Source organism: Calypte anna, chromosome 7, assembly GCF_003957555.1.
Source record: "Calypte anna isolate BGI_N300 chromosome 7, bCalAnn1_v1.p, whole genome shotgun sequence".
NCBI lineage: Eukaryota > Metazoa > Chordata > Aves > Apodiformes > Trochilidae > Calypte > Calypte anna.
The window spans coordinates 28,579,699-28,604,362 of NC_044253.1; the positions used below are offsets into that span (position 1 = coordinate 28,579,699).

General features: G+C 37.8%; 1 protein-coding gene across 1 annotated transcript in view; it reads right to left on the reverse strand.

Annotated features, from left to right (window-relative positions):
- PARD3B (par-3 family cell polarity regulator beta) overlaps positions 1–24,664 on the reverse strand; it is a 385,985-nt gene that overhangs the window by 155,151 nt on the left and 206,170 nt on the right. Inside the window, exon 16 of the mRNA XM_030454365.1 lies at positions 14,190–14,234. Within this exon, the coding sequence (XP_030310225.1) occupies positions 14,190–14,234 (45 nt within the window). The remainder of the gene's footprint in view (positions 1–14,189; positions 14,235–24,664) is intronic.

The window sequence follows — 24,664 nt, forward strand, 5'->3', positions numbered from 1 at the left end:
ATGAGTAAAAAATTGAATATTTCTCCTGATCCTTGGTGGTTTACCTTAATTTTTTTTCAGGATGCCAGAAAAAGAGTAGAGTGTAAGAAATAATTTGTCTCCTGTATGTTTAGGTTTTTGGGTTTTTTTTAGATTGCTATTTTAACGTAAATTAAGGCTGAGAATTATTCTTTGTAGCTAATTTTGATGTACATTACAGTAATAAGAAGTGAGCTATTTGATGTAATGGCTGACAAAATTTAGTTCTGAATGTAATGCTCATTCTTTTCTGTATCTTTAAAATTAAAAGTATTATTTTTCAGAAAGGAATTACACTCGAGAAGCTCTGATTGAACAATTTTGTTATTTTGTTTTCAGAATGAAGGATTTAAGCAGATTACAAAGCAATGAAAAAAAATAATAGATGCATCTAAATAACAACACTACATTTGAATTCCCCTCTATAACACCTCTGGTTGTCAACAGCAGTATTACAACTGGCAAACAAGAAAACCAGCCTCTTTTTTTGAACACAGGAATTTATGCCAGCTGGAAATAGTAGCAAAAATTGTAAATGCATGAAAAACCCAAACAAATCAATTCCACATCCTCTGTTCTGCTCCTTCTGCACAGGGAGGCTTAAAAACTCCCATAACAACAAGTTAACTGAGGCTTTTCCTTGCAACCTTTTTAAGTCCATTCACCCTTCAGTAAGGGATGCAAACTTCTACTGTCAAGTTCTAGCTCTGATCTGCTCATCCCCCCACTTGCTAGATCCTGACCATTGCACTAGAAGGGAAATTATCCATTTTAAGCTTGTAGGGTGGCAAATCAGGGTCTTGTTCCTACATAGCACTAAGGAAACTATCATTCCGAAACTGGGAAAACTGTAGAATTAGGATCTGCCTCTCCACTGTGAATTCACTGCTTTGTCTGATACTCACACTAGACACAAGTTCTCCTTCCTGCTCCATTGGTAGCAAGCAGGGAAGGAAGAGAACTGGAGAAGGAGATGGTGCTCCAGAAAAAACCCAACCAATGCTGCTGTGGAAGCAACTGTCCTCAGATCCTGACTATGACCAGCTTGCTCTTTGGCCACAGGGGGACAGAGGGGAAGCAGAAGGATCTGCACAAACTAGTACAGAATGGTCAAAAGAACTCAATGAAATGAAGATTATGTAGGTCTAACTGCATTAAGTCCATAAGTATTCTTGAAAGGCTAGAGGTGAAACTTTCAGGTCACAGATTTGCTTCCCTCCCAGACAGACAGCCAAGGCTTTTCAACTTAAAGAGCCAATTTGAAGGGAAGGATTAAAGAAAGGTTTTTTACAACAGAAATTGAAGAACTAACGGGGCAGGAATCAGATACAGAAGTAGGTGTCAGACTAGTTTGGGAAAAAAAATACACCAGTGTTTATGGTTTTTAAAAAAAACAAAACAAAACATACATAAATAAGCTTGATGTCATGTCAGTAGGGATCTCGTGTGTACTCATAGAGTTAAGATATCATTATGCCTATCATTTGTAGACAAAAATTAAATGCTTGGAAACGACATCAGCCCATGCAAGACTAAGTTAGGGTCAATGAGAAATCTATCAAGACATTAGGCAGAAAAAAAGGGTAAACACTACAGAAGGCAATATTTTTAAAAAGGGCAGCATGGTGCCATTGCCTGAGGTAGGAGGAAAATACCTGCTGATAGTCAGTGGTAACTCAAGGAGGTGCTTACTACTATTCTATGAAATGCTTTCCATTTGGGTTGCCACTGGGTACCTTTGGAGTGTTGTTTAGGTAACTAAATAGCACTGCTGTATTGAAAGACTCACTGAAAATAATGCTGTTCCATGAGACATACAAATAGAAAGGCAATTCTTTTCTTCAGAGTTAATTTCTGAACCATACTGCTCTGCACAGCTTTTATTATGCAAAAATGTGCATTAACAAAGAGCTCCAGCAACCCATTTTGTGTAATAAAGTCTTAGATCAAGTGTTACAGAAGGCAAACACTGTATAAAACACTATTCCAGAAGTAATCTGAACTAAAAATTCTGATTTCTGGTAGCTACCTTCAAAATTCTTCTTACTGACAGGGCAACACAATGGAAATTCAAAACAAAAAATGGAGAAGAATCATTCAAAGTGGAGGATTATAAGTTGCTTCCCTGTCTATATTCAAGTCTCAGAAGGTAATGTAAATGGAAAATACACAATATTACAAAATTATAAAACACCACAAAACCAAAACCAAACTAAACCTCCAAAGAGAACAACGAGTTAAAGCTTCTGTGGGGCTATATAATCTTTAACTTTCAGTCAGCTAGTTCAAAAAAGGTAAATGTGCTCTTCTCCTTTCCAGTCAGTAGCTCATTTACTTCAGTGCTCTGCTTCCTGTGTCTCATACTTCATAGTCCAAAATATAAGTTCAATGTATTATTTGGAAAGTTTTCCAAACTCATTAATTCCTTGGCACTAGTGACTTCAGGATAGTCACTGCCAGCACTGAATATGTCCAGCAAAACCCTAGCTCCAGGAGGGAAATTCTATGATTAAATGAGGGACACAGCAGTGGCTATTGGACTCTTAGGACACAAGCAACTAAAAGAACCACAGCAGCCACCAGTGCTGACCATAGCCAACTCTTCAGTATGCTGAAGGGCTTCCCTGAACACCTACAGATCATTCAACACAATGTTTGAAAAATGAAAAAATATTGCTTGAAAGAATACTAAAACCAGTACTAAGTGAAAAGACTGACAGGAAGGCTGTGACTCCAGTTCTAACTGCAGAAGGTGGTGAATATTACCCAGGGTTGTTAGAATCATGTTGGAACTTTTTCCTCTTAACACAAGAAGCAGTTCTGAAGCAACTCAATTCACTTTTTGTAATGGACATGGTCTGGCTGTCCACAGCTTAAGGGATGATGACTGACAAGCTCTACAAGAACCTAGAAATGCAGAAGCCCTGCTGGATTCACTTGCTTTTTTCAGATTTCTTCTCAGTTCCATGAAGGAACCCAGGTTAGTATCTACCAGCCACACATGCTTTCAGCAGCCAACAGAATGGCTTTGATTTAAAGATCAATATACAGCAAGAGATTCTCAGGATTTTACACATTAAACTAGTTTTGCTGGCTGCTGTGCCTTACTTTGAAACTCCACAATTTGAATAAAAAGCACACCAAATTATTTACATTCTTCTAACTGCAAACTTACTGTTTCTTATTCTTCTATTAGGGCTAATGAATGGCAGCTTTCTTGTTTAACATTTTGCTATGCTCAGTCACTTCAGATTTAGTAGTGTTTCTTACTGGGAATTATATTTCAGGATCCAGAGATATCAAAATCTCAAGACCTAATAACCAATTCTGCAGAACTGCAGTATTTATTATCCTGTGTGAAATTCTGCACTGAAACAATTACACTACTTCTGCTTTCACAGAAAGCTTTATTTCTGTCTTGTATAACACTCCTCATATAGGCACATCCACCAGATTTACAAGCTCTCCTACCCTCATGTCAGAGACAAGCTGGGACATGAGAAAGCAGAAAGCTCCAACTCAAAGAACAATCTTTCAGCAAGACATGACATACAACAGACCCAGTCACAGGCAGGAATATCACCAGGTCTCAGGGAGTGAATTCATGCCCCAGACAGCCTGTAACTGCTAAGTCATGGCAGCACCACACCATTTACTAGGGAGAGTATTTCATTTGCAGCAAAAAGAGACTTCTGCAGGAATCTTGCCAGTTTGCTTCAGCCCACTGCAAACTGGCACAGACAATGCAGTTACCACAGAAAGGGGAGCACTTATTTCAAGTATTAGCAGACTTAGCAGTAAGTGGATGCATTCATTATAATTATTAAAAGTCTGCACTTTTTTTCATTCTATACTACTTAAGCCTTCTGTGGCTCTTGATACTCTCATGACTTGATTCACTCAATTAATCAGAAAACAATACTCAGCAGTACTGACCAGAGGGAGCAATAACAACTATGAAGTGTGAACATCAAACCCCTCCCACCCAAGCCTCAATTAGTATTAACAATATGCCCAGAATCACTTCAGGAAATTAAAGAGGAAAGAAAAAAAAAAAAAAAAAGAGGCAGAAGAAATATGAATGTTCAAGTATCTTGGCTGGAAAAAAATTCTTGTGTGCTGGATTTTTTTTTTTTTTTACTTCCTAGTCATTCCTCCTGCATCTGTATCATAAGAAAGCTGTAATATTGGCTAAGTGCTGAGTATAAAATTTCCAAGGCTACATTAAAAAAGTTCCTGCCCCTTTCTCTGCTCCTGGAGTGAAGAATATTCTCCAAGAAAACAGGCAGCTGGTTTGCAGTCCCTGGATGCCAACAATTTATGTGTAAGTCCCACATTGCTAAAGATGTGATGGAAAAGAAGTAAATCTCTCACTTCTATTGTTTATTTTTGAAGACTGCATTTTGGATATTTGCCAGACAAAGCCTTCTCATCTAAGAAAAGCCCATTGCTACTGCCATGCAGAGTTTCCACTCCAAATTTACCCAGACATAAAAATGAGGCATTCCTGATGCCCAGAATCACTCTCCAGCATCTTGCTCCAATAAACTCAGTGCTGGAGCTTTTGCAGGCATTTCCCTTGCTCTGCAGTCACATGAGCCTTCTGTATAGTTCCTATATGAAAGAACTCTTAAGTTTCATTTCACAGGGGTCAAATTAAAATACATATGTTTGGTGCACTTTTAGGGCACAAGCTTCCCTCACAGAGAAGCCCAAGTTGTTCAGGACTTCTGGGTAGATGTACACACACTTTTGGTTTTGAAGTGAGAACATGGAAAGGGCTTTCCTGCTGAAACTAGGGTGGTTTTACCATACTTTCATAGTACAGAAAATTCACATTTGCTGGGTGAAACAGTGAAATAAAAACTTCTGCTTAATTTATGCTTTTATAGGGTAATTTGTTCTCTGGTTTAGCAGCTTTCTATGATCAGAGGGATTGAAAGAAACCCTACCCCAGTTCCTGTGGTTCTTGAGAAACATTGTCCTCCTTTCTGTCTCAGCTGCCTGTTCACTCCATCTGATGCATACAAAAGCTTTTTCCTGCTTGTCAGACACAGCTGCTCCCAAAGACTGCTCAGTCTTCTCTTACTCCTTAGGACAGAACCAACCCAGAGTACAGCAGCCCAAATAAAGCTAAAAGACATCCATAGCCCTTTAACAGCAAGTAACATCACACACTTATAACACATACAGCCAAGTTTCACTGCCCATTGAACAAACCTCTCAGAAACTCACACTCAGTTTACTCCTCAGAACAAGAAACAGAAACTCGAACTTCCTCCCCCACTTCTTTTCTTTCAGCACAGACATCTCTAAAGATCTGCAAATTTTCTTTCATTCATGCTTTCTGTCTCAGATGTGTCCCGCTGCCTCCTCTACTCCAGTCAGCTTCCTTCAGCTGAGGTTGACCCCAGGATCAAAAACTGCCAGTTACAAAATCATTCTTCTCTTCTCCTGAACTTCTTTTTTCTTGCTCCCTTGGCTAAACCAGAAGAGTACTCTTCTTCTTTGTAGAATTATTCTTTTCTGCCAACCACAGAATTATAAGCATAATCATGACAGCATGGAGAGAAAAGGGGCAGAAACATGTGGCTAGACACTTAGGAATACAAGAGGACCATGGAAGGAATCCTCTTCAAGAGACAGGAAAATATTAAATCAGCTGTGCTATGTTATAAAACCTCAGTTGCAGGTAGATCTTTGAATTTGCATCCATTTTACTAGAATCTCCTATTTTGAGCCTTGGATAGATGAAGAGCTGAGGAAGTTTGCTCTCCATAGCTACCTGACTCTCTCTTCTCTGCTTAAAATGCTCAGTGTCCCATTTCCACAGTACATCAAACATCCACTGATGCCAGAGGCATCAAGAGACAGCTAAACTGGAGTCAGAGGTGCCCTTATGGGATGTGTTTTTGTGCTAAAGAATGTCTCCATGGTGAGGTAAAAACTCAGCTCTCAAACACACACCATAGATTCTAGATTTCACACAACAACATGGAGGGAACCAGGTCTGTCCTGCGAGTTTGTTATGGTTCTCAGCTGATCAATTACATTCACTTTAATGACTAAAGGTTAAATAAAGACCAGTTGGCACTCGTCTGCCAAATGTTCATATAACACAGAAAGGAGGCAGTCACAGAACACAAAGAATTCATAAAATCAAAGTGAAGAAGTGATTTAAGAGAAGATTCTTGCAATTTAAGGATGAGAGCAGAAATGCTCTTCTTTATTTTGCAGAGGTTTATTGCCTTTTTTTATTTCCTGTTCCTGCCACTGGGAAAGTAATTTTATCCACAGCAAGTAAAATACTTTTAAAGTATTTTTTAAAAGAAGTCAATATAAGTTTAGGATTTTAGTCCAGTAAGGATATGGTTTGACATGGCAGATAATCCTATGAGGAGAGGCTGAGGGAGCTGGGGCTGTTCAGCCTGGAGAAGAGGAGGCTCAGGGGAGACCTCATCACTCTCTACAACTCCCTGAAAGGAGGTTGGAGCCAGGGGGGGATTGGGCTCTTTTTCCAGGCAGATATCAGCAAGACAAGAGGGCACGGTCTCAAGTTGTGCCAGGGGAGGTTTAGTTTGGATATTAGAAAGAATTTCTTTACAGAGAGAGTGATCAGACATTGGAATGGGCTGCCCAGGGAAGTAGTGGATTCTCCATCCCTGGAGATATTTCAAAAGAGACTGGATGTGGCACTCAGTGCCATGGTCTGGTAACTGCAGTGGTAGTGGATCAAGGGTTGGACTTGATGATCTCTGAGGTCCCTTCCAACCCAGCCAATTCTATGATGTGATAAGATGATTTAAGAGACAGCTGCCTCTGAATGCCACAGTTCTCCTGACCATCCACTTGCTGAGTTTCCATTCTCCTGGCATGCACACTTGTCCCTCTCAGACACGTGGTTCAAGGAGGTAAGCCCAGCACTACTCACTTCTGTTCTTGTTTTAGATTTTGGCTGGTTTAGCTTTCTCAATCATCTCACCAGCTAAGCTGTGGGACTCAAATAATAGTTGTAATGGCAACCGGGCAGCTGCACATAGGAGTTATGGTGACTGAGAGTGCCTCTTCTGGCAGCAGCAAGCTTTTAGGTCAACATCAGAACATGAAACCATCCACTCAAGTGAGGGACTTTATCAAGAGATGACTTTCTCAGGACCTAACAAAAAAGAGGTCACGACAATCATCACTGCACAGCTAATAAAATCTTCAAAACCAAAACAAAACAGCTGAAAATGAACAGTCACAGCTGGTGAATTACTGAGGGCATAAAATGACAATGACTGAATCACAGAATCACAGAATGGTTTGGGTTGGAAGGGACCTTAAAGATCATCAAGATCCAATCCCCCTGCATGGGTCCCACCAGACCAAGTTGCACAAGGCCCCATCCAACACTTCCAAGGAAGGGGAATCAACAACCTCTCCAGGCAATCTATTCCAGTTTTTTACTACCCTCATGGTGAAGAATTTTTTCCTAATATCTAACCTAAATCTACCCTTCTCAGAGTAAAAATTAAAGCCTGTTTCTCTCCAGAGAGGAGAACCATCTAACTAGATTATCCTTGAGAGCTCTTTATCAGCCACAGAAGCTCAGCAGAGAAGGGGGACTGTGCAGGCTGCCACCTTGGCATTCATATGAGATTTTGATCAATAAACTGCTTTTCAGCCAAATTCAACAATGTAGCAAGTCCTGCTAATTTACAGTAAGTGTTTGAGGCACGATGAAAATTCCAACTCCTCATGCAGAAATATACAGGATTTGATTAGGGAGAGGAAAAAATAGGAAAAAAAAGAGAGACTGCAGTCTCAATCCCATTTTTAATAGCTGCTTGATATCTGGAATGTCCATTTTGAGCTTCTCTTGTTGAAAAAACCACAAACAACTAGAACTTGGCAGAAGTTCTAATTTGATTTTCATCTTGTTTCAGTACACTTTTCTATCTCTGACATGTTAAGATACATGAAGTCCCAACAGACAAATCTAAGTTTTTCCACCTAAATATTAATTCTTTATATTTAGCACTGTAAGTAGTAGATAAAATTAAAAGACTGTTTTTTTCAACAGTAATTCTTTAGTCAGCCCATGAAAGCTGGAGGCTTGGGATTTATTCCTATAGACTTCCAGACTTTGACCACTGGGACATGAAAAAATCCTGCAGCCTAGCAGTTCAATATTGTACTGTCCTTTCCCACAGACAGAGTCACAGCACAGTTCTTCTGCAACTAGGCAGCAGTAAATAAGCCCCTCACCACTTCCATGTCAAACCAATGTACACAGCTCGAATAATCTATAACATGGAAAACATTATATATGTTAAAAGCCCCTCAAAAACCTTAAAAAAAAAGGGTAGTAAAACCATACTGGAATAGCACACTAAGTAAATTAGTGTATCACCCTTTTTTCACTAGATGAGCTGTGTTTGAAAAAAAAAAAACCCAGCAGGCAGAGATTCAAGGAAACTTAAGCATTTTAACTTCTGGACTAGAAGTCGTTAGAAATCCCAACAACATAAATTCAGTGTAAAATCTTTGACTTTAGACCTTACCAAACACAAGTAGGGAGAAAACATTAATTCTGCAAGTGACCACCAGGAAAAAGGAATCTTATTTTTTATGTCCTGGCTGCATAAACTGATACAATCTCAGAAGACAAAAATTTATTTCAACTCTATGGTTGAATGAACACTTTGCTTGGAGAATCATCATTGAAGTTGGTAATAAAAACAACAGCAGAAGAAAACAATCATCCAGGAAGAGAAGCCCAAAGTGAAGGTGACAGTAAAAGAATGAAAATTTTGCAGAAAATATTCCTAGCAGTAACATCAAAATTAACCCATAGCTTAATGATTCAAAGCTTAAAGAAGCACAGGTTATGGGTATGTGGTGTAACGAAGCATCACACAAAGATACTTGCATTTGTTTTTATGTCAGCCAGACTAAAACAGCCCTGAGCATCACACTGGCTGAATTCAGGGAAAATAATGTTGCTCAGCTTCCAGTGCCACCACATTTTGCTTGCCTCCAGTACCCAGCTCAATCAAGATGTATGTACTAGGTTAGGCTATACCAGTACTGCTAAGACATACTGTAGTTTTCAAAGTAAGCAATTCCTCTTCACACTTGCAAGAATGATTGACACAGCCAAGTATTGCACTCTTGTTTTCAAACAGAAATTAAATGAACTAAAATCATCCTTTTTCTCTTCTCAAAAATGCAAAGAGAAGTGTCAGATTCTATATGCCACATGCATATAGAATAGTTAGATAGTGGCAAGGTCCTTGTTTGAATAGGCACTTCACTTGAAAACACCAGACAGCTCAGCCATTTTTATATGAGCCTTTCCAACTGTGGATCCAGTTATTATATAATTCCATTTGAACTCAGTAGCCCTTGAAAAGCTCTGCTTTAAAGATATGTACAGAAGTGAGAAGGCTGGTTTAATAAAATTATGAGAACTTGAATGAGGAAAGGAGAACACCATTTCCCTACACACCTCTTTGGCATTATTGTGCAAACTAATAATCAAAAGCAAAACAGAAGCCAGATTTGCTAACGTGGCACTGGTCTCATCCTGAAACAAGTATAGCAGCATCCAATAAGCTTTCTATAGTCCTTCTAACACCACTATCAATTCCCAACAAAATCCTTGATTAAAATAAAGCCTTTTGTGCTACCATAAGCACATATAAATCACTGGATTTTAGTAGTGTTCCCGTAGTTCAACCCTTGCATCTCCAGTTAAATAAATGTTCTCCAATTTTGTCTGCACTTTTAAGCCTGAACTCAAATTGCAGCAATTTGACATGCTGTGAATTGTGAATATTGAGATATTCACAATTTTACCAGAACAAACTTTAACATGCTGGATTCTGCCTGCACTTGACCCCATTTTGTCACTGAACCAGACACTACTCTGCCCCTGGAAAAAAAAAAACAACAAAAAAACAAACAAACAAAACAAAACAAAACCACCAAAAAACCACAACACAAAAAAACCCAAAAAAGCCCTGGAGTTGTTAAAATCATGGGTTACATTTATATTTACAAATTTAGCAGTGGCTGAGCTCATCTGAGTTTACTAGAATGTAATCATATACATTGTATGTGTTATAACAGCTCCTCTATTCTCACATACACTTCCTAGAAATGGCTCAGAAGTTAGGATATACCAGGCACAGCTTTCAGAGACAACCTGTTGCCATCTTCCAAACACAGATGGGAATCATCCTGTGCCATTCAACTTTAAAGCCAAGGGGGAAATTCAATTTACACTTGTATAGATGCAATCATAGCATCTCCTAGACTTATTTGACCTACCAAAGCAACCATGGCTTTTCAATAGGCTGGAGAACCTTTCCTGAAGGTAACAATGAAGCTTAATCTGTTGCATTTTTCATATCCTATTCCAGTAAGTCATATAAAAATCAACCAGTTAGTCTAGCTTTTCAACCATTCCTGTGTCCTAAACCATAATTTTAATACATTTAATCTAAACAAAATTTCAGTATAATTTAATATATCCTGGCATTGAAGGATGTAGAAATAAACCAGAGCCTTTAACTTGCCTTATTCCAAACTATCTCCAGTCCCAATCTGAAACTCAGTTGAACCACAACTTAGTTACTTACAGATGAAGCAGCAGAGACTGGAGGTCTACGAGATGTGTTGGCACTCAGACCTCATCCTCACCTTGCAGAATTTAGTTGTACACATAGCACTTTTCAACCTTCCCAGAACATTGATCATACCCACAGGCTGAACAGTAACTTGGTTACTGCAATGCAAGCAAAATTAACAGGAAGGGGCAGAATTTGACCAGAAGCATCTTTCAAACTATCCCAGTGGGACTTTGGCTTTTGCTACTCTTGCCATACACATCATTAATTTAAATTTAGGTTGGTAACAGCTACCCCTATATTATTCAGTCTTGCTTGTACTAATCCACAGCCCAGGCATATGTTCATCATACAGCACTCAGCAGGAAAAATAGCATCTTCAGTTTATCTTGTCTCAAAATTGTTGTGAAATGTAACCCCAGCCAAAAGCATGGTCCAGTGACATTAAAACGAAAATATTTAAGCTTTTTTGCCCATTTTGCTGATTAGTGTGTCAGAGCTCATAAAGTCTCATCAGCTTTTCTACAGCATTGAATCATCTGAAAGAGCTGTCAGCACAGTCCTCAGCAGACAGTCAATACACACTAAAAGTGTTCTAAGCAGTAAATCAGAACACAAAGAATTGCAGAAAAAAATAAGAATAGCTGCAAAGATTTCAGTTCTCAATTCCAGTATTTGATATAATAAACCAAAGACATCATGGTTGTCTTTGAGGGACAGCAGTCTTGCCTTTCTGAGTGAAGAGTAACCTCCTACCTGACTCTGAACTGCTGTTCTGGGAAGCTGAGAGTTCATGAGAAACTGAGCTAAGGTTGGCTGATTTTTTTCATCTGTGAATTTTCAAGGATCTTCTCTGCTTTACAATAGAGGTACCATTTGTCTGCTTCTCGGCCTCAGAGTTGGAATGTAATTTAGGCAATGTGGACAGATGATTGCTGAACACCTAAGAAGCTTATAGATGATACAGAGAGGATGCCTTGCATAGACACTTTGAACCCTGTGCTTTTCCAAAAAAGACTGAGTAGGCTGCATGAATACAGCACTCCAGTGCTTTACCAAGGGTATTGTGAAGCACTGCAGGAGTGTTTAGTCTGGCAGGATGAAAAAAAGGTCAGCAAAAAAAAAATAAAATCAGAATCCACAGACGCATTTCTGTGAGGGTGAAATTCAGAAACAAGCCAGCCATTTTCCCCTAGAACATGCTTACAAGCTCACTCATAATCTACCTAAAACAAAACAAAAAAACCCCCAAAGTGATGTTTGTGGGTACAATGTATAGAAAGACAGAAAGATGGGGCTACAGCTGCAGATCCTTCTAACACCTTGGTCTGCTGCAGAGCTGTGATAACACTTTCTGAAATGAATACATGCTACTAACTCCTGCTGCTGCTCTGTAAGATGTAATATGTGAAGGATACGGTAGCTATATCAAAAGCTGAGACTAAATGCTCCAAGAGCCACTGCCCTGGAGGGAACAGAAAGGATATTTCCCTAGAGAGAATTACAGCTGTGAACTTCAGCGAACAAGTCATGTTGAAGGAGAGAAGGTATAATTGCACTGATTGTTAGTAGCTGATAATTAATTCTGTAGAGAAATACATTTAATTTCCCAAAGTCTGGAAGAGGATGGAAACTTTTCAGTCTGTAATGAGGAAATTAATGGTGTTTTGCTCCCAGAACAAGAAGCTGCAATGCATCTCTTAGGATGTTCCTAACAAAGGTACCTATAGGAAGGCAGCACAGTGAGGGATGTTAAAACAAATGTTCTGTGGTGTAACTGAATGCCAGTGAGATGTGTATATGACAGATAATTCCAAAAAGCATACAGTAAAAAAGGACCAGAGAAAAAAGAATGCCATGTTCTTGAACAAATTTTTAAAATATATTTGAATGAAAAAATGGGAAAATTGAAACTGCTGCCTGATTTCTCTTTATGAAGAATTACAAAAGGAACCCTAGAGAAGGGAGAAACATTTATCAATAGAAATCTATTAGTATTTTAAGAGGACAGAACCAAGAAAAATCATTTACACACCAACATTTTCAGAAGTTAGCTAGCTCCTTTTATTCTGAAGAAATAAAAAAGAAACTAGTTGTAGGATCTTTGTACCTATTAATGATGTGATCAGTGGACCACTGGTTATAGTCTAAGAGAAAAGATCTTAGGTACATGTAAAGGTCTATGAAGAATAAGTAAAGCAAACAATAGAAAAATTTTCAAAGACACAGTTTTCAAGAATCTGGAACAGTGTACAAAAGAAAGATGAAATGTTGCTAGGAGTTTATAAAGCTTAATGTAACTATTACAACAGATTGCCAAAGTTATGATCTCACCAGATTTTCTTCCAATATTCCTTGATAGTGGTGAATTCTACTGATCTTTCAAGGATTGCATGATGTTGCAATGTTTGTAGCAATTTTTCTGCCCAGGAAAACACCAGGCAACAGCCCCAGCTTCTACAAGCTGACAAGACCATTTCTTTGGAGCTTTCACATTCCCAAAACAAAGAATTGAAATAATTTTTCCTTCCCAGGAACAATAATATTACAAGATATATGAACAACCATTTGATTCAGAAAGGGAATACAAGAAGTTCATAGACTTAGGAAAGGTGCCAGAAAATTTTGAAAATAATTTACCTACTAAGGTCAGGAAAAGGTTTTCAGTTAAGGAAAATCCACACCAGAGAACTAAAGGACAGCTGCACAGAGAAGGAATATGAGGAACAAGCAGGAATAGTAATCCTGTAACTGACCTTCTTTCAAGTTAATTCAGCTTTTTAGTTCTAGGAAAAGAATGGAAAAAGGCAACGTGCAATCAGGCTACGAAGGGGCAGACTGAAACTTCAGGGTTTGTTAACATCAGAAGAGTGCTGAATACCTTGAGTTTTCCACCAAGTTTCAGTCAGGCATATCAGTAGCTTCTGAGAAATTACAAACTTATGTGACGTTTCCTGGAAAATTCTTCTAATTCTAGAACTGCATATTCATATTATGTAGGACCAGGACATGGTTTGTGGAACTTATTTAGTAAGTAGGTACAGTAATGATGGCACTATGGACAAATGTTTTTTCTTACCACAGACTGAAAAGCTAAAGGAAAAAAAATTACTTCTACTGCACAAACACATTGAAAGGAAAAGCTTCAACATTCTTCTTTGATCTGTAGAAATTTTTTCAGTGTTATCTTAAAGATTCCTGCTCATGGAAATGGAATTCAAAGAAAGAAGGAGAAACAAGAAATATTTTTAAAAACATATATTGCTTAAGCATCCACACTGCACAAGACATGTTGCACTTGCCCACTTTTGAAAGGGTGTCTTCTTCAGTTTATAACACCTGTACTGAAAAAAAAAAGTTAGAACTCTTCCTGCAAATGACTCAGCTGCCTGGCAATGAACAACCCCTAATTCATCACTGTACAACTTGGAGTGAGTGCACACAAAGCAAAGCCTTCATTTGCCACTCTTTCAGTCAGCACAGTTTCTGTAAGCTGATTCCATTTACTGCCCACATCAGTTGCTGACTTTCCTCCAAGACAGGAGAAGAGCTTACCCGATTTGTGTCTGGCCAACAAACCAACTTTGCTTTCAGCTGCCACTGGAGGAATAAAAGAAAAGACACAAAGATCAGAAGCTTACATAAATTCACAGGCCTTTGAAAAACTGGCAAATTGTTTCAGATCCAGAGCATCCTAAATTAAATTATAACTGTTAAATTATAATTGTTTGTAAAAAAAACACAAAAAGGACTACCAGCAGTCCCAGTGGGTTACAGATCAGGACCTCAGCAATTGCACACTCAAACTGAGTTGTCAGAAGAGTAATTGCATTTGTAAATAACTCATCTTGCCATACAAATCACAGGGCAAAGGAGAGCTGTAACATTTTCAGATCAAAGACCTCGACTGGTAAAGAATCCAGATGTGGAAACCTTTCCATCTGCAAGACATCTCCCTGACTCAGGAGTCTCTACAGACAGTGAGGCCTCCCAAAACTCCATCTGTTGGAAAGGTTTATGATTCTTTCTATGTTATATTTCATCCGTATGTTGTATCTTTGTAGTATTTCACAACAATGTATAATGATAGATGTTTAAAGTTTGCAGACAGGCTAGTGAAGAAGCAATTTGTGAATGTAACAAAAATTGTAATTTGTCTTTAGTAATTGTACTTCAGTTTATTATCATATATCTCAAGAAAATAATTAAAACACATCCTGAAGGGATGAACCAATCACCAGTTCTTAAAATTAATTCTATGCAAAGGCATACTGCTAATGTAATGTTATGGATGACAGAGCACGAACAGGAAATGAATGTTAGGGTTGAAATCTTATCCTTCAACTCTGCCTGCCCAAGCACTCCTTTAGATTATGCCTTAAAAGATGGTCTCTTGATATGATAAAGTAAACTGTCAAGTCATACCAGAAATACTACAAATAGGAACTTACACAACCTTTTTATGGTGGTCACCATAAAAAGTTTGTATACAGTGTTATTTGCAATGATACAGGAACATGTTATTTTTTGCCCAGGAAAAAGCAGTGCAGTAGTTACTAACTTTTAGGAGCTACTACTGGGAAAATAACCACAGTAAATGTTTGCTTGTATTGCCTCCCCACTTCATTTGAAGGAAAGCTTTTCCCTAAAAAAATCCCATCACATTCAATACTGGGATTCACAACTGGAATAATAAATTCACAACTGACCATTTTATCTCTTACCCAGCTTTTAAATTTGACTGTCATTTCATTATCAGTAAAACTGATAATGTACAGTTTTGGTGTGGGATGGAGAGTTGGGCAGGGAGAAACATGATGAAATTCAACAAGGGGAAGTGTAGAGTCTTGCATTTGGGGAAGAACAACAAGATGTCCCAGTATAGGTTGGGGGCTGACCTGCTGGGGAGTAGTGTAGATGAAAGAGACCTGGGGGTCCTGGTTGACAAGAAGATGACCATGAGCCAGCAATGTGCCCTTGTGGCCAAGAAGGCCAATGGCATCCTGGGGTGCATTAGAAAGGGTGTGGTTAGTAGGTCAAGAGAGGTTCTCCTCCCCCTCTATTCTGCATTGGTGAGGCCGCACCTGGAGTATTGTGTCCAGTTCTGGGCCCCTCAGTTCAAGAAGGACAGGGAAGTGCTTGAAAGAGTCCAGCGCAGAGCTACTAAGATGATTAAGGGAGTGGAACATCTCCCTTATGAGGAAAGGCTGAGGGAGCTGGGTCTCTTTAGTTTGGAGAAAAGGAGACTGAGGGGTGACCTCATCAATGTTTTCAAATATGTAAGGGGTGAGTGTCAGGGAGATGGAGTTAGGCTTTTCTCAGTGGTGACCAGTGATAGGACAAGGGGTAATGGGTGTAAATTGGAGCACAGGAGGTTCAAGTTGAATATTCGAAAAAATTTTTTTACTGTAAGGGTGACAGAGCCCTGGAACAGGCTGCCCAGGGGGGTCGTGGAGTCTCCTTCACTGGAGACATTCAAAACCCATCTGGACACGTTCCTATGTGATGTACTCTAGGTGGCCCTGCTCTGGCAGGGGGGGTTGGACTAGATGATCTTTCGAGGTCCCTTCCAACCCCTAGGATTCTGTGATTCTGTGATTCTGTGTGAAATGTGAATAAAGGGAGACTAATACAGTAGGTAGCATTATGGAGAGATGCTGAAAACAAAGCAGTAATGAATGCAACCAAAATTCAAAGCAGTTGTGTAATGCTTGTCCTTTAACCTGTCTTCCAGGTTTTTCAGTCGCTGGAAATAAGAACTATTTATGTTCTTGATATGCAGTTTGCTCATACAACACAAAATGACTGAACAAAGTTTTGCTTTAAGGATAGTTCAAACTCTTTTTCCTCCTCTCTACCCTCAAATGTAGCTCTGAGCAGAACAAACATGACAACTTTTAGGTTTGTGTTTTGACAAGTAATTATTGTGTGAAAACAAGAGATTATGGTTGCCGGAAACTAAATTTTGTGTTATTAAAAGGGAAAAGGGATAAACACATTTAGCTTAATCATACTTTACACATATACTTTACATCTTCCATAAGACTAAATAGGAGTGGCACAGACAAGTCCACTGGACAAGAATCCCATTCCTCCTCGTTTCCTCTGTTAAACAGGACAGAAAAGAAGGAGAAGGCTAACAGGAGATAGAATACTTTGTATGCCCAAGTTGAAAACTTTGTATATGAGGATTTAATTTAGAGGGTATGTAAGATATCCTGTTCCACAAAAGAGCAGCTGAAAACACTGCTCTGCATGACATGGAAAATTCATGCATTAATTTACGACAAAAATAGGATTTCTCTGGCTCCCTTCCCTGTCTTTTGGAAAAAACAAGAGCTACACGGAAATTTCTTCTTTAAGATTCTAGCAATATTTGACTATTTTTGCAGAAAGGCACCTGACAGATTTTAACCAGGGAAAAAATATTGTATATTCCTAAAATTCAAGTTTTAAAAAAATTATCTTGCAATATCAATAAGTAATTACATTGCACCTAACAATGAAAATTTTCATCTCAATAGGATCATGCTTGGGAACGTGCAGTGTCAGCCTGGAATATATCAGGAAATTATTTGTAAGAAAATTACAACTGTAACCAGATTTTGAGGATTAAGAATGCCATCTATTCTTGAATTGGAATTGTTAAACATAAAAAAAAACATTTAAAAAAAAAAAAAGCATCTTATTTACAGAATGTAAACACAAATAAAAATCTGGGAAGGATCAAGGCAAGGAAGTAAATATATTCACAAACAGAAACTTCTCCTTGTAAATCAAGCAAGTACTTCATATTTTGAAATACTCCTGGAACTTCAGGAGATGTTAGTTCAAGAAGTTATATAGGTCTTTTAAAGTAACTTCTGTAATTTAGGAATCACTATTTTCACCACTGAAGATAGGTATTCATTGGCAGTCCTCAAAGTCTGCTTAATGAAAGTGACAGAAGTTCTACAGCTATTTGAGAAAAGCAAGGACATCTGGGGGACCTGCAGAACCAGAGATTATGGAAGATGTAATACTACTAAACCAAACAAATCTTACCAGCTGACAACAAAAAAACCCTACTTTAAAAAAAACAAACACACAAAAAAGCCCCAAACCCAACAACCCTAAGCAGCAACTACAATAAAGACTAAAACATCCATCTCTCTATGCCCTATGCCATGAATATTCAGATGTATTAGGATCTCCTATGGTAACATTCTGGAGAGCTATTTTACTTTAAGAAAATAAGTAGCAATGTTCAGCAACAGTAAAACCACCCAACAATACCCTTACACATAATCTTTTCATGCCATTTCTGTGCCATTTTCATACTCAACCAAGGCAGCATTTTATTTGAATTGTGTAGTTTTCAATGGTTTAGTAGATAGTGAGCTTCCTGCATCACCTCAAAGTTTGCATCCAAATACAGTCCAGGCCTACCTAAAGGTCAATAAACTACTTCCCATCTAGGATTTAGAGAGGCACAGGTCAATGTTGCTTCCCAGTGTGAGTAACCAATTTCCCTCCTTTTGCACAGTTCAATCACTGTGCTTTTTTTTTTTTTATTACTTTTTTTTTTTTTTCCCCCCCCAAACACGGAGTTACTACTATTCTCAAGATAAAGGGTGAGAGCTACTTAAGATCTTCTAAACACATGAAAATTTATTTGTATTTCTGCTGGACAAACTGACATGCACTTTGGAAGATAAGCTGCAGTGCTGCACGCAGAAAAGCAAAACAAGGATTAAAATTACAATTAATGAATGAAAAAATAAGAAAAGAGACTGAAAAATCAAAGTATTTCCTAGAAAACCATTTTCCTGATACCTTCATTAGTCTACAGGAAGTCAAATATAAAATTTATTTCACATCCATTAACTAACAAGAGCTTAAAACAAACCACACATGCAAATAGTGCTCCCACACTTCATAGAATTAATCTATTTCTACAGTAAAAACCATGAAGATAAAGCAAAGCTACAAATTAGTCACTGTTCCTTTTCTGAAGAACTGCATCTTTAACCAGCCCTTTCATCATGATGAAGGCACTGTACCATCAATTAATTTTAGTCACTGATAGTGCTCATGACATAATTCTCCTGCCATTTTTATTTTCCTGGTGAAGCATTTCCCCATCTAGGAGTAGCATAAATCACTCAGAGAAATGATGTTAAATGTTGGCTCACAACCACCATTTAGAAAATGCTGCTGGCCATTCCAGGTTTGCCCTCTGGTACAGTACTGCATACTAAGACCAGAGACTTATTATATTTCACACTACAGAAGCAATAAAATGTGTATAATAAGAAGGGGTAAATTATACTTAATAGTTAAAAAAGGTAAACGTTTTCCAAAATGGCATCTAGCCTGTCCTGTTCAGCATACTCAAAATAGGAACAAATCACATCAAAAGCAAGATTCTGGATTCTAGTTCTCACTTGTACAAGGTTTTCTCTAATTAGATTTTTCAGAACAATTTTGTTAGAATGGATTTAATACTTCAACTCAATTGCATTCAGAGAAGGTCCCCAAGGGATATATCTGTGTCAGTACATGGGAATGAAAATGCATAAGCTTGCATTCACTATCACTACTATTTGTTGAAGAACCAAAAGTGTTCACTGGACACATTTACCTTTAAATGGAAGGCTTCCTCTTGGCAGAAAACAAAATTGTTTTACAATTTCACAGCCACTGTGATATAAACTTCTTCACTATCTCCTAGTGGTACAACAACTAACTCATTCTTGAAGGTTACACTGCTAATTGAGGTCATCATGGGTTCTTTTCCACTTTGGTTGTCTTCCCTAATACTTTCCCACATCTGTTCCAGCTACAACTGATCCAACTCCCCTGCTGCATAGCTCTCATGTGTCATTAACAATTCTTCAAAACTCCTAGGGTTAAACCACAAATTTCTAATTTAATCTGTCATTCACTGGTTGAAAACACTGCCAGAGATTTAAGACAAAATGTTCTTACATGTTACTTCATTATCATACATGCTTTCTTATTTAGAGTAGCTATACAATAACTTAATTGCTCTTTTCCCCCCTCACTTTATTAATCTAAATGCATTAACAGATCAAATAACTTCAAACTTATACTAAAGCAGTAAAAGTGTCACCATTTTCTCAGTTTTATCACCATTGCAGCTCATACAACACTCCCAGTCTGCTCCACAGCAAACTTCCTTGTATTTTAGAAGATTTCTACAAAGCAGTAAAAAAAAGTTGATATTCCCTCCTGCTCACTTCTGCCTTTATACCACAGCTCACCCTTGCCTCAATTGCCTGAATGCAAACTTGGTGTAAAACTGAGTAACAGAGCTGATCTCATTAAAAGCCTCTCTTTTCATCCAGAATAAACCTTATTTCAGTGTCATTTCAATATGCAATGTCACACTTAATAAATGATTTTATTTCATTCCCTACTTACTGATCTTACAAATAGAAATTCGGAAGTCATTTAAACTTAGAAAACTACATTGTGTTAATTTCTAAAAATTTAATTCTGCAGAGTGGTCTCAGAAAATATGCATCTAATCTGACATTTCTAGAAAGTTACTCATTACATGAGCTAGAATCATTTTAAATCACTCTTGTCCCTTGACCCTAAAGACAAGCACAGCCATAAGCAATATCGTTTCTCTTAACCTCATGACATTTCTGCTTTTGAAAAGTCTTTCTCTTGAAGAAATTAATAGTTAAATTACCTTTATAAGTCAGTAACATTGAAAACTCTTAAAACTCTGAGCCATCTTTTTCTCCATTTCCTCTTTCATTTTCTAATGAACCTAATTACTTAACTGGCACCTAGAAGTACTTCTAAAGTTGGTTTCAACCCAAAGGAACCAAAAAAAAAAGCATAAATTCCCTCCATACATACAATATGAACAAAAAAAGATTTTAAAATATGGAACAACTTGTAGTCCCATACCAACAACTTTTAGTCCCATGTGTCTCAATCACAACATTGTTTACATTGAAGATTACTCTTCATTAGCTCTATCAGATCCTCATTGGGTTACATTTTGAGATATTTATTTCAATAACCAAAATTACACTCATAATAAGAATAATCTGGTTCAGAGCAAAGCACAAAGTAGCTAATAGCTAGTAGCACCTTGATGTGAAACACTGGTTTCTTTTTGTTTAGAAGTGTTTTAAAAGCATGAACAGTAATTGAATACATCCTTCTGCTGGCAAAGAAATAGGCATTTAGTTAAATAGTGGTTTCCTTGTAGAATAGTCTATACTTTGCATCTTGCATATTCACTTGCTAATTATTCCTAAATACATAAGTTGTTCAGCATCTTTAATGAATATGCCCCAAGGTTATGGGACTGAGTATGTCTAATAATGTTTTAGCAAATAATATTTCACTCAAATTTAAAATAAAGAATGTTTCCATATCTTCAGGCTGTAAAGCTTATACCAACATCCTCAAATATAAACCTACACATTACTTTGCCTGCACTGATCCAAAGCAACTTTGCTAAATACCCATGATTCAATTCCATGTTGCTTCAGGTTAAAACAAGCCATACTTCAATGTGCTTAAATACAATTCCCATGGCTACAGCTTTTATAGTACATTCATGCACAGCCTAAATTACTCCTGTGCACAAAGACTTATGGATAATAAGCACGTTGGAAATAAATTATAAAACAACTTATTTTCTTTTCTGGGAGCACACTGATTTTCACCTTCCAATACAATGTTAAAAAAAAAAAAGCATATTGCTATTCATATGCCTCAAAAATTACCTCTTTAATACAGCTGAAAGAAAAAAACCACACTACTGAAAATGAATTCTGATTTATTGTTAGATAGAAATTCTTCTCTAGACAAATGTGGTAATGTATGAGGAAACGTCTGCATGTAGAAGGTATTAAAGAGAAGGGAAAATTATCCTTCCAATTACTAGTAGAGAAATCGATCATTTCTTCTTCATTTTCTAACTGCCATTAAGTTTCAAAAGAAGTGCACCACTTACACGGGAAGGAACAACATGACATATATTCCTAGCATTTCTGAATTTGTTTTGCTTATTTATTTTTGCTTATTTTTATCTATACTACAAGCACAAGCCCAAGCTTGGCATACACTATAAATTGAGTCAGTACAAGCACACCCTCTAAGTCAAACTTCAGTTGTCCCTTGTTATTCTTATTATCACAGTTTAAGGAGAACCTTTTCTTTACTAGCATATTAAATACCATCATCCATAACAAAAAAATTTACACAACTGAGTGGATGCACCAGGTGCCAGGATCAGTGGAAAGGGTGTCTGTGCTCTTCTGTCACTACCAGTTCACAATGCAAGTGGACAAGGCAAAGAAAAGATATATCAGAAGACACAGGACATGAAATCTACCAGTGATCCAGAGAGTGCTGCTGTCATTATCTCAACAAGGGAGCAGGGAAGAACATTAGGACTTCTAGCTGATAAGGAACCTGTCTCTAAGCTATTATTCTGAATGAATCACAAATTTTGAGAAACATTTGACCTGCTGCTAAAGCAGGTGCTGAAGCAGGGCACCAGTCACCCTGCCTCCATATGCTTTGCACAAGCACACCTGTACATGAGGCAAGGTTCTGCTCACTCCTGCAAAACCAAAGAAATTATTGTAATACCACTAAACTTGCCTCCTTGTATTTTTTTCAAATTTCTACAACAGTAATTCAGTAACTCAGATGTGCCATTGATTTGATTTGATTTTATTTTAATAGTAGATTCAAGCAAAGCCTAACTCATCTGCAAATAACTCGAGGTCTTCAAATACACCAACCCCACACAATGCTATTTTTGGACTCACGCTATCCATGAATTTAGCAGTTATGATGTGTGTCAGTTCACATGACTCATGGCACATGTCTGACAGCACAAACAACCAGGGGGCAGTGGTTCATGTCATCTCTTCCTGTCCAGCTGCTTAATCAGCAGTAAAGAAATGCACCAGGAAACTACAGACTACACCATATCTGCTCCACTGGCAAGTAACTTAAGAGATTCTGCAGCATGAGCCTAATTCCTTCTGTTTCAAGGCTTGCTCTGGAGAGGGACAATGATAAATGGATGCAAGATGTTAGGAGCAGTGAACACTTTTTCATCACCAATCATTATTTCCTGATATTATTCACTGAGGACATTAATTTAAAATGTAATTATTATTGTTTTGTATATAGATACGACTGGAAAACAGATTAAGCACTCAAGGGTTTCTGAGCCTAAATGATATAAAACTGAAAAGATAAACATCAATGTTAAATGGGTTTCCACTGTGAAATTATGTAATTATAGACTAGCCTTTACTTAGCAGATTTGCTGCTTCTTGTGTATCCATCAACCCTCATCAAAGCTAGAAGGACCCTAACTATACTATTTATTTAGCTCTCTAATTTAATTTCCTGTTTACTCATAAGGTTCACAATCTGCAGCAGTATCTGGATTCTGGGATTTCTCATGTTAAAAAATTTCTGTTATCTGTCTCTGATGGTGATGCCATTATGCAATCCATACCTCTGCAATCATGCAATTCAACAATAGGTGCATTATACATATTTCAAGGTAAAGTAGAATGTTTCATAAGTGAACAGTAGTCCAGATTTCACATTTGTACCCTGTAGTACACCAATTCTGTTTACTGAGTTTATTATGTACAGATCCTATGAGGAGAGGCTGAGGGAGCTGGGGCTGTTCAGCCTGAAGAAGAGGAGGCTCAGGGGAGACCTCATTGCTCTCTACAACTCCCTGAAAGGAGGATGGAGCCGGGGGGGGTTGGTCTCTTTTCCCAGGCAACTCTCAGTAAGACAAGAGGGCACGGTCTTAAGTTGTGCCGGGGGAAGTTCAGATTGGATATTAGAAAGAATTTTTTCACAGAAAGGGTGATCAGACATTGGAACGGGCTGCCTGGGGAGGTGGTGGACTCTTCGTCCCTGGAGACATTTAAAAAGCGACTCGATATGGCACTCAGTGCCATGGTCTAGTGACTGTGGTGGTAGTTGATCAAGGGTTGGACTCGATGATCTCTGAGGTCCCTTCCAACCCAGCCTATTCTATGATTCTATGATTCTATGTTACTCTGATCTAGAGATACCCAGGTGATTTCTGGAACTTGTAACCTGAAAGGCTGGTTCTGTCTTCCCAGACCTGCAAAGACACCTGATTGAGAGACAACTTGGTTTAAGAGGAAAGAAACTGCAGTCACTTTTTGTGAGGTCTCAGAGCTTTCCTCCTGGACTCAAATTCAGTGATCTTTCTCCTCATCATGTTAGATTTTTTTTTGAAGGGACTGGCAAAATTTTATATTGCTGTTTGTGAGCATTCTTTCTAGTGACTTCTGTGACAGCAGTAACTAAACTTTTCTGAAAGAAATCTCAGTAAGGCTGAAGAGTATTTCTTCTAGCAGACTACAAATAATACCCATTTGGACTAGAGTCTATAAATTCATTCCTTTGTTGAGAAGTATTTTCATTCTTATGAAAAAATAAAATCTAATGCATTAGTCTTCACCAAAATGGTGGAAGAGAATTGCAAAAGGACAAATTTTTGCTCTGGTCATGCAGTAGCTTTAAAATTCTGCCTTAAGAACCCTCCTAGATGGATTATTATCCATTCTTATGCGTTAATTATTGACTCCTTACACTTCATTAAGAGTATACAGGTTATGCTAACATTAAAATATTGCACTAAGACAGCAACAGAAATCAACAGTACAAAAGCTAAGACCAAACTAGAGCATTTTAGGAAAAAAAAAAAAAAAATCACTGCCACCAAAAAGCTACCTTGAAACTATGCAGGTAACTAACTGTTTTCTATTACTGGTGTACATCCTTGGATACAACAGAACACTCAAATCTATGACTAATGATAGGTCTCAAAATTATTCTACTAGTACATGAATTTGAAAAAAAAACAAACCAAAACCAAACTCAAAACAGATAAAGAATGAGTGCCACAAAGAAGATTTAAAAGTAAAAAGTAAAGCTTGCTTGGGTTTTTTTGAAGCTCAATAACTTAGCAATTTTTTTCTTGA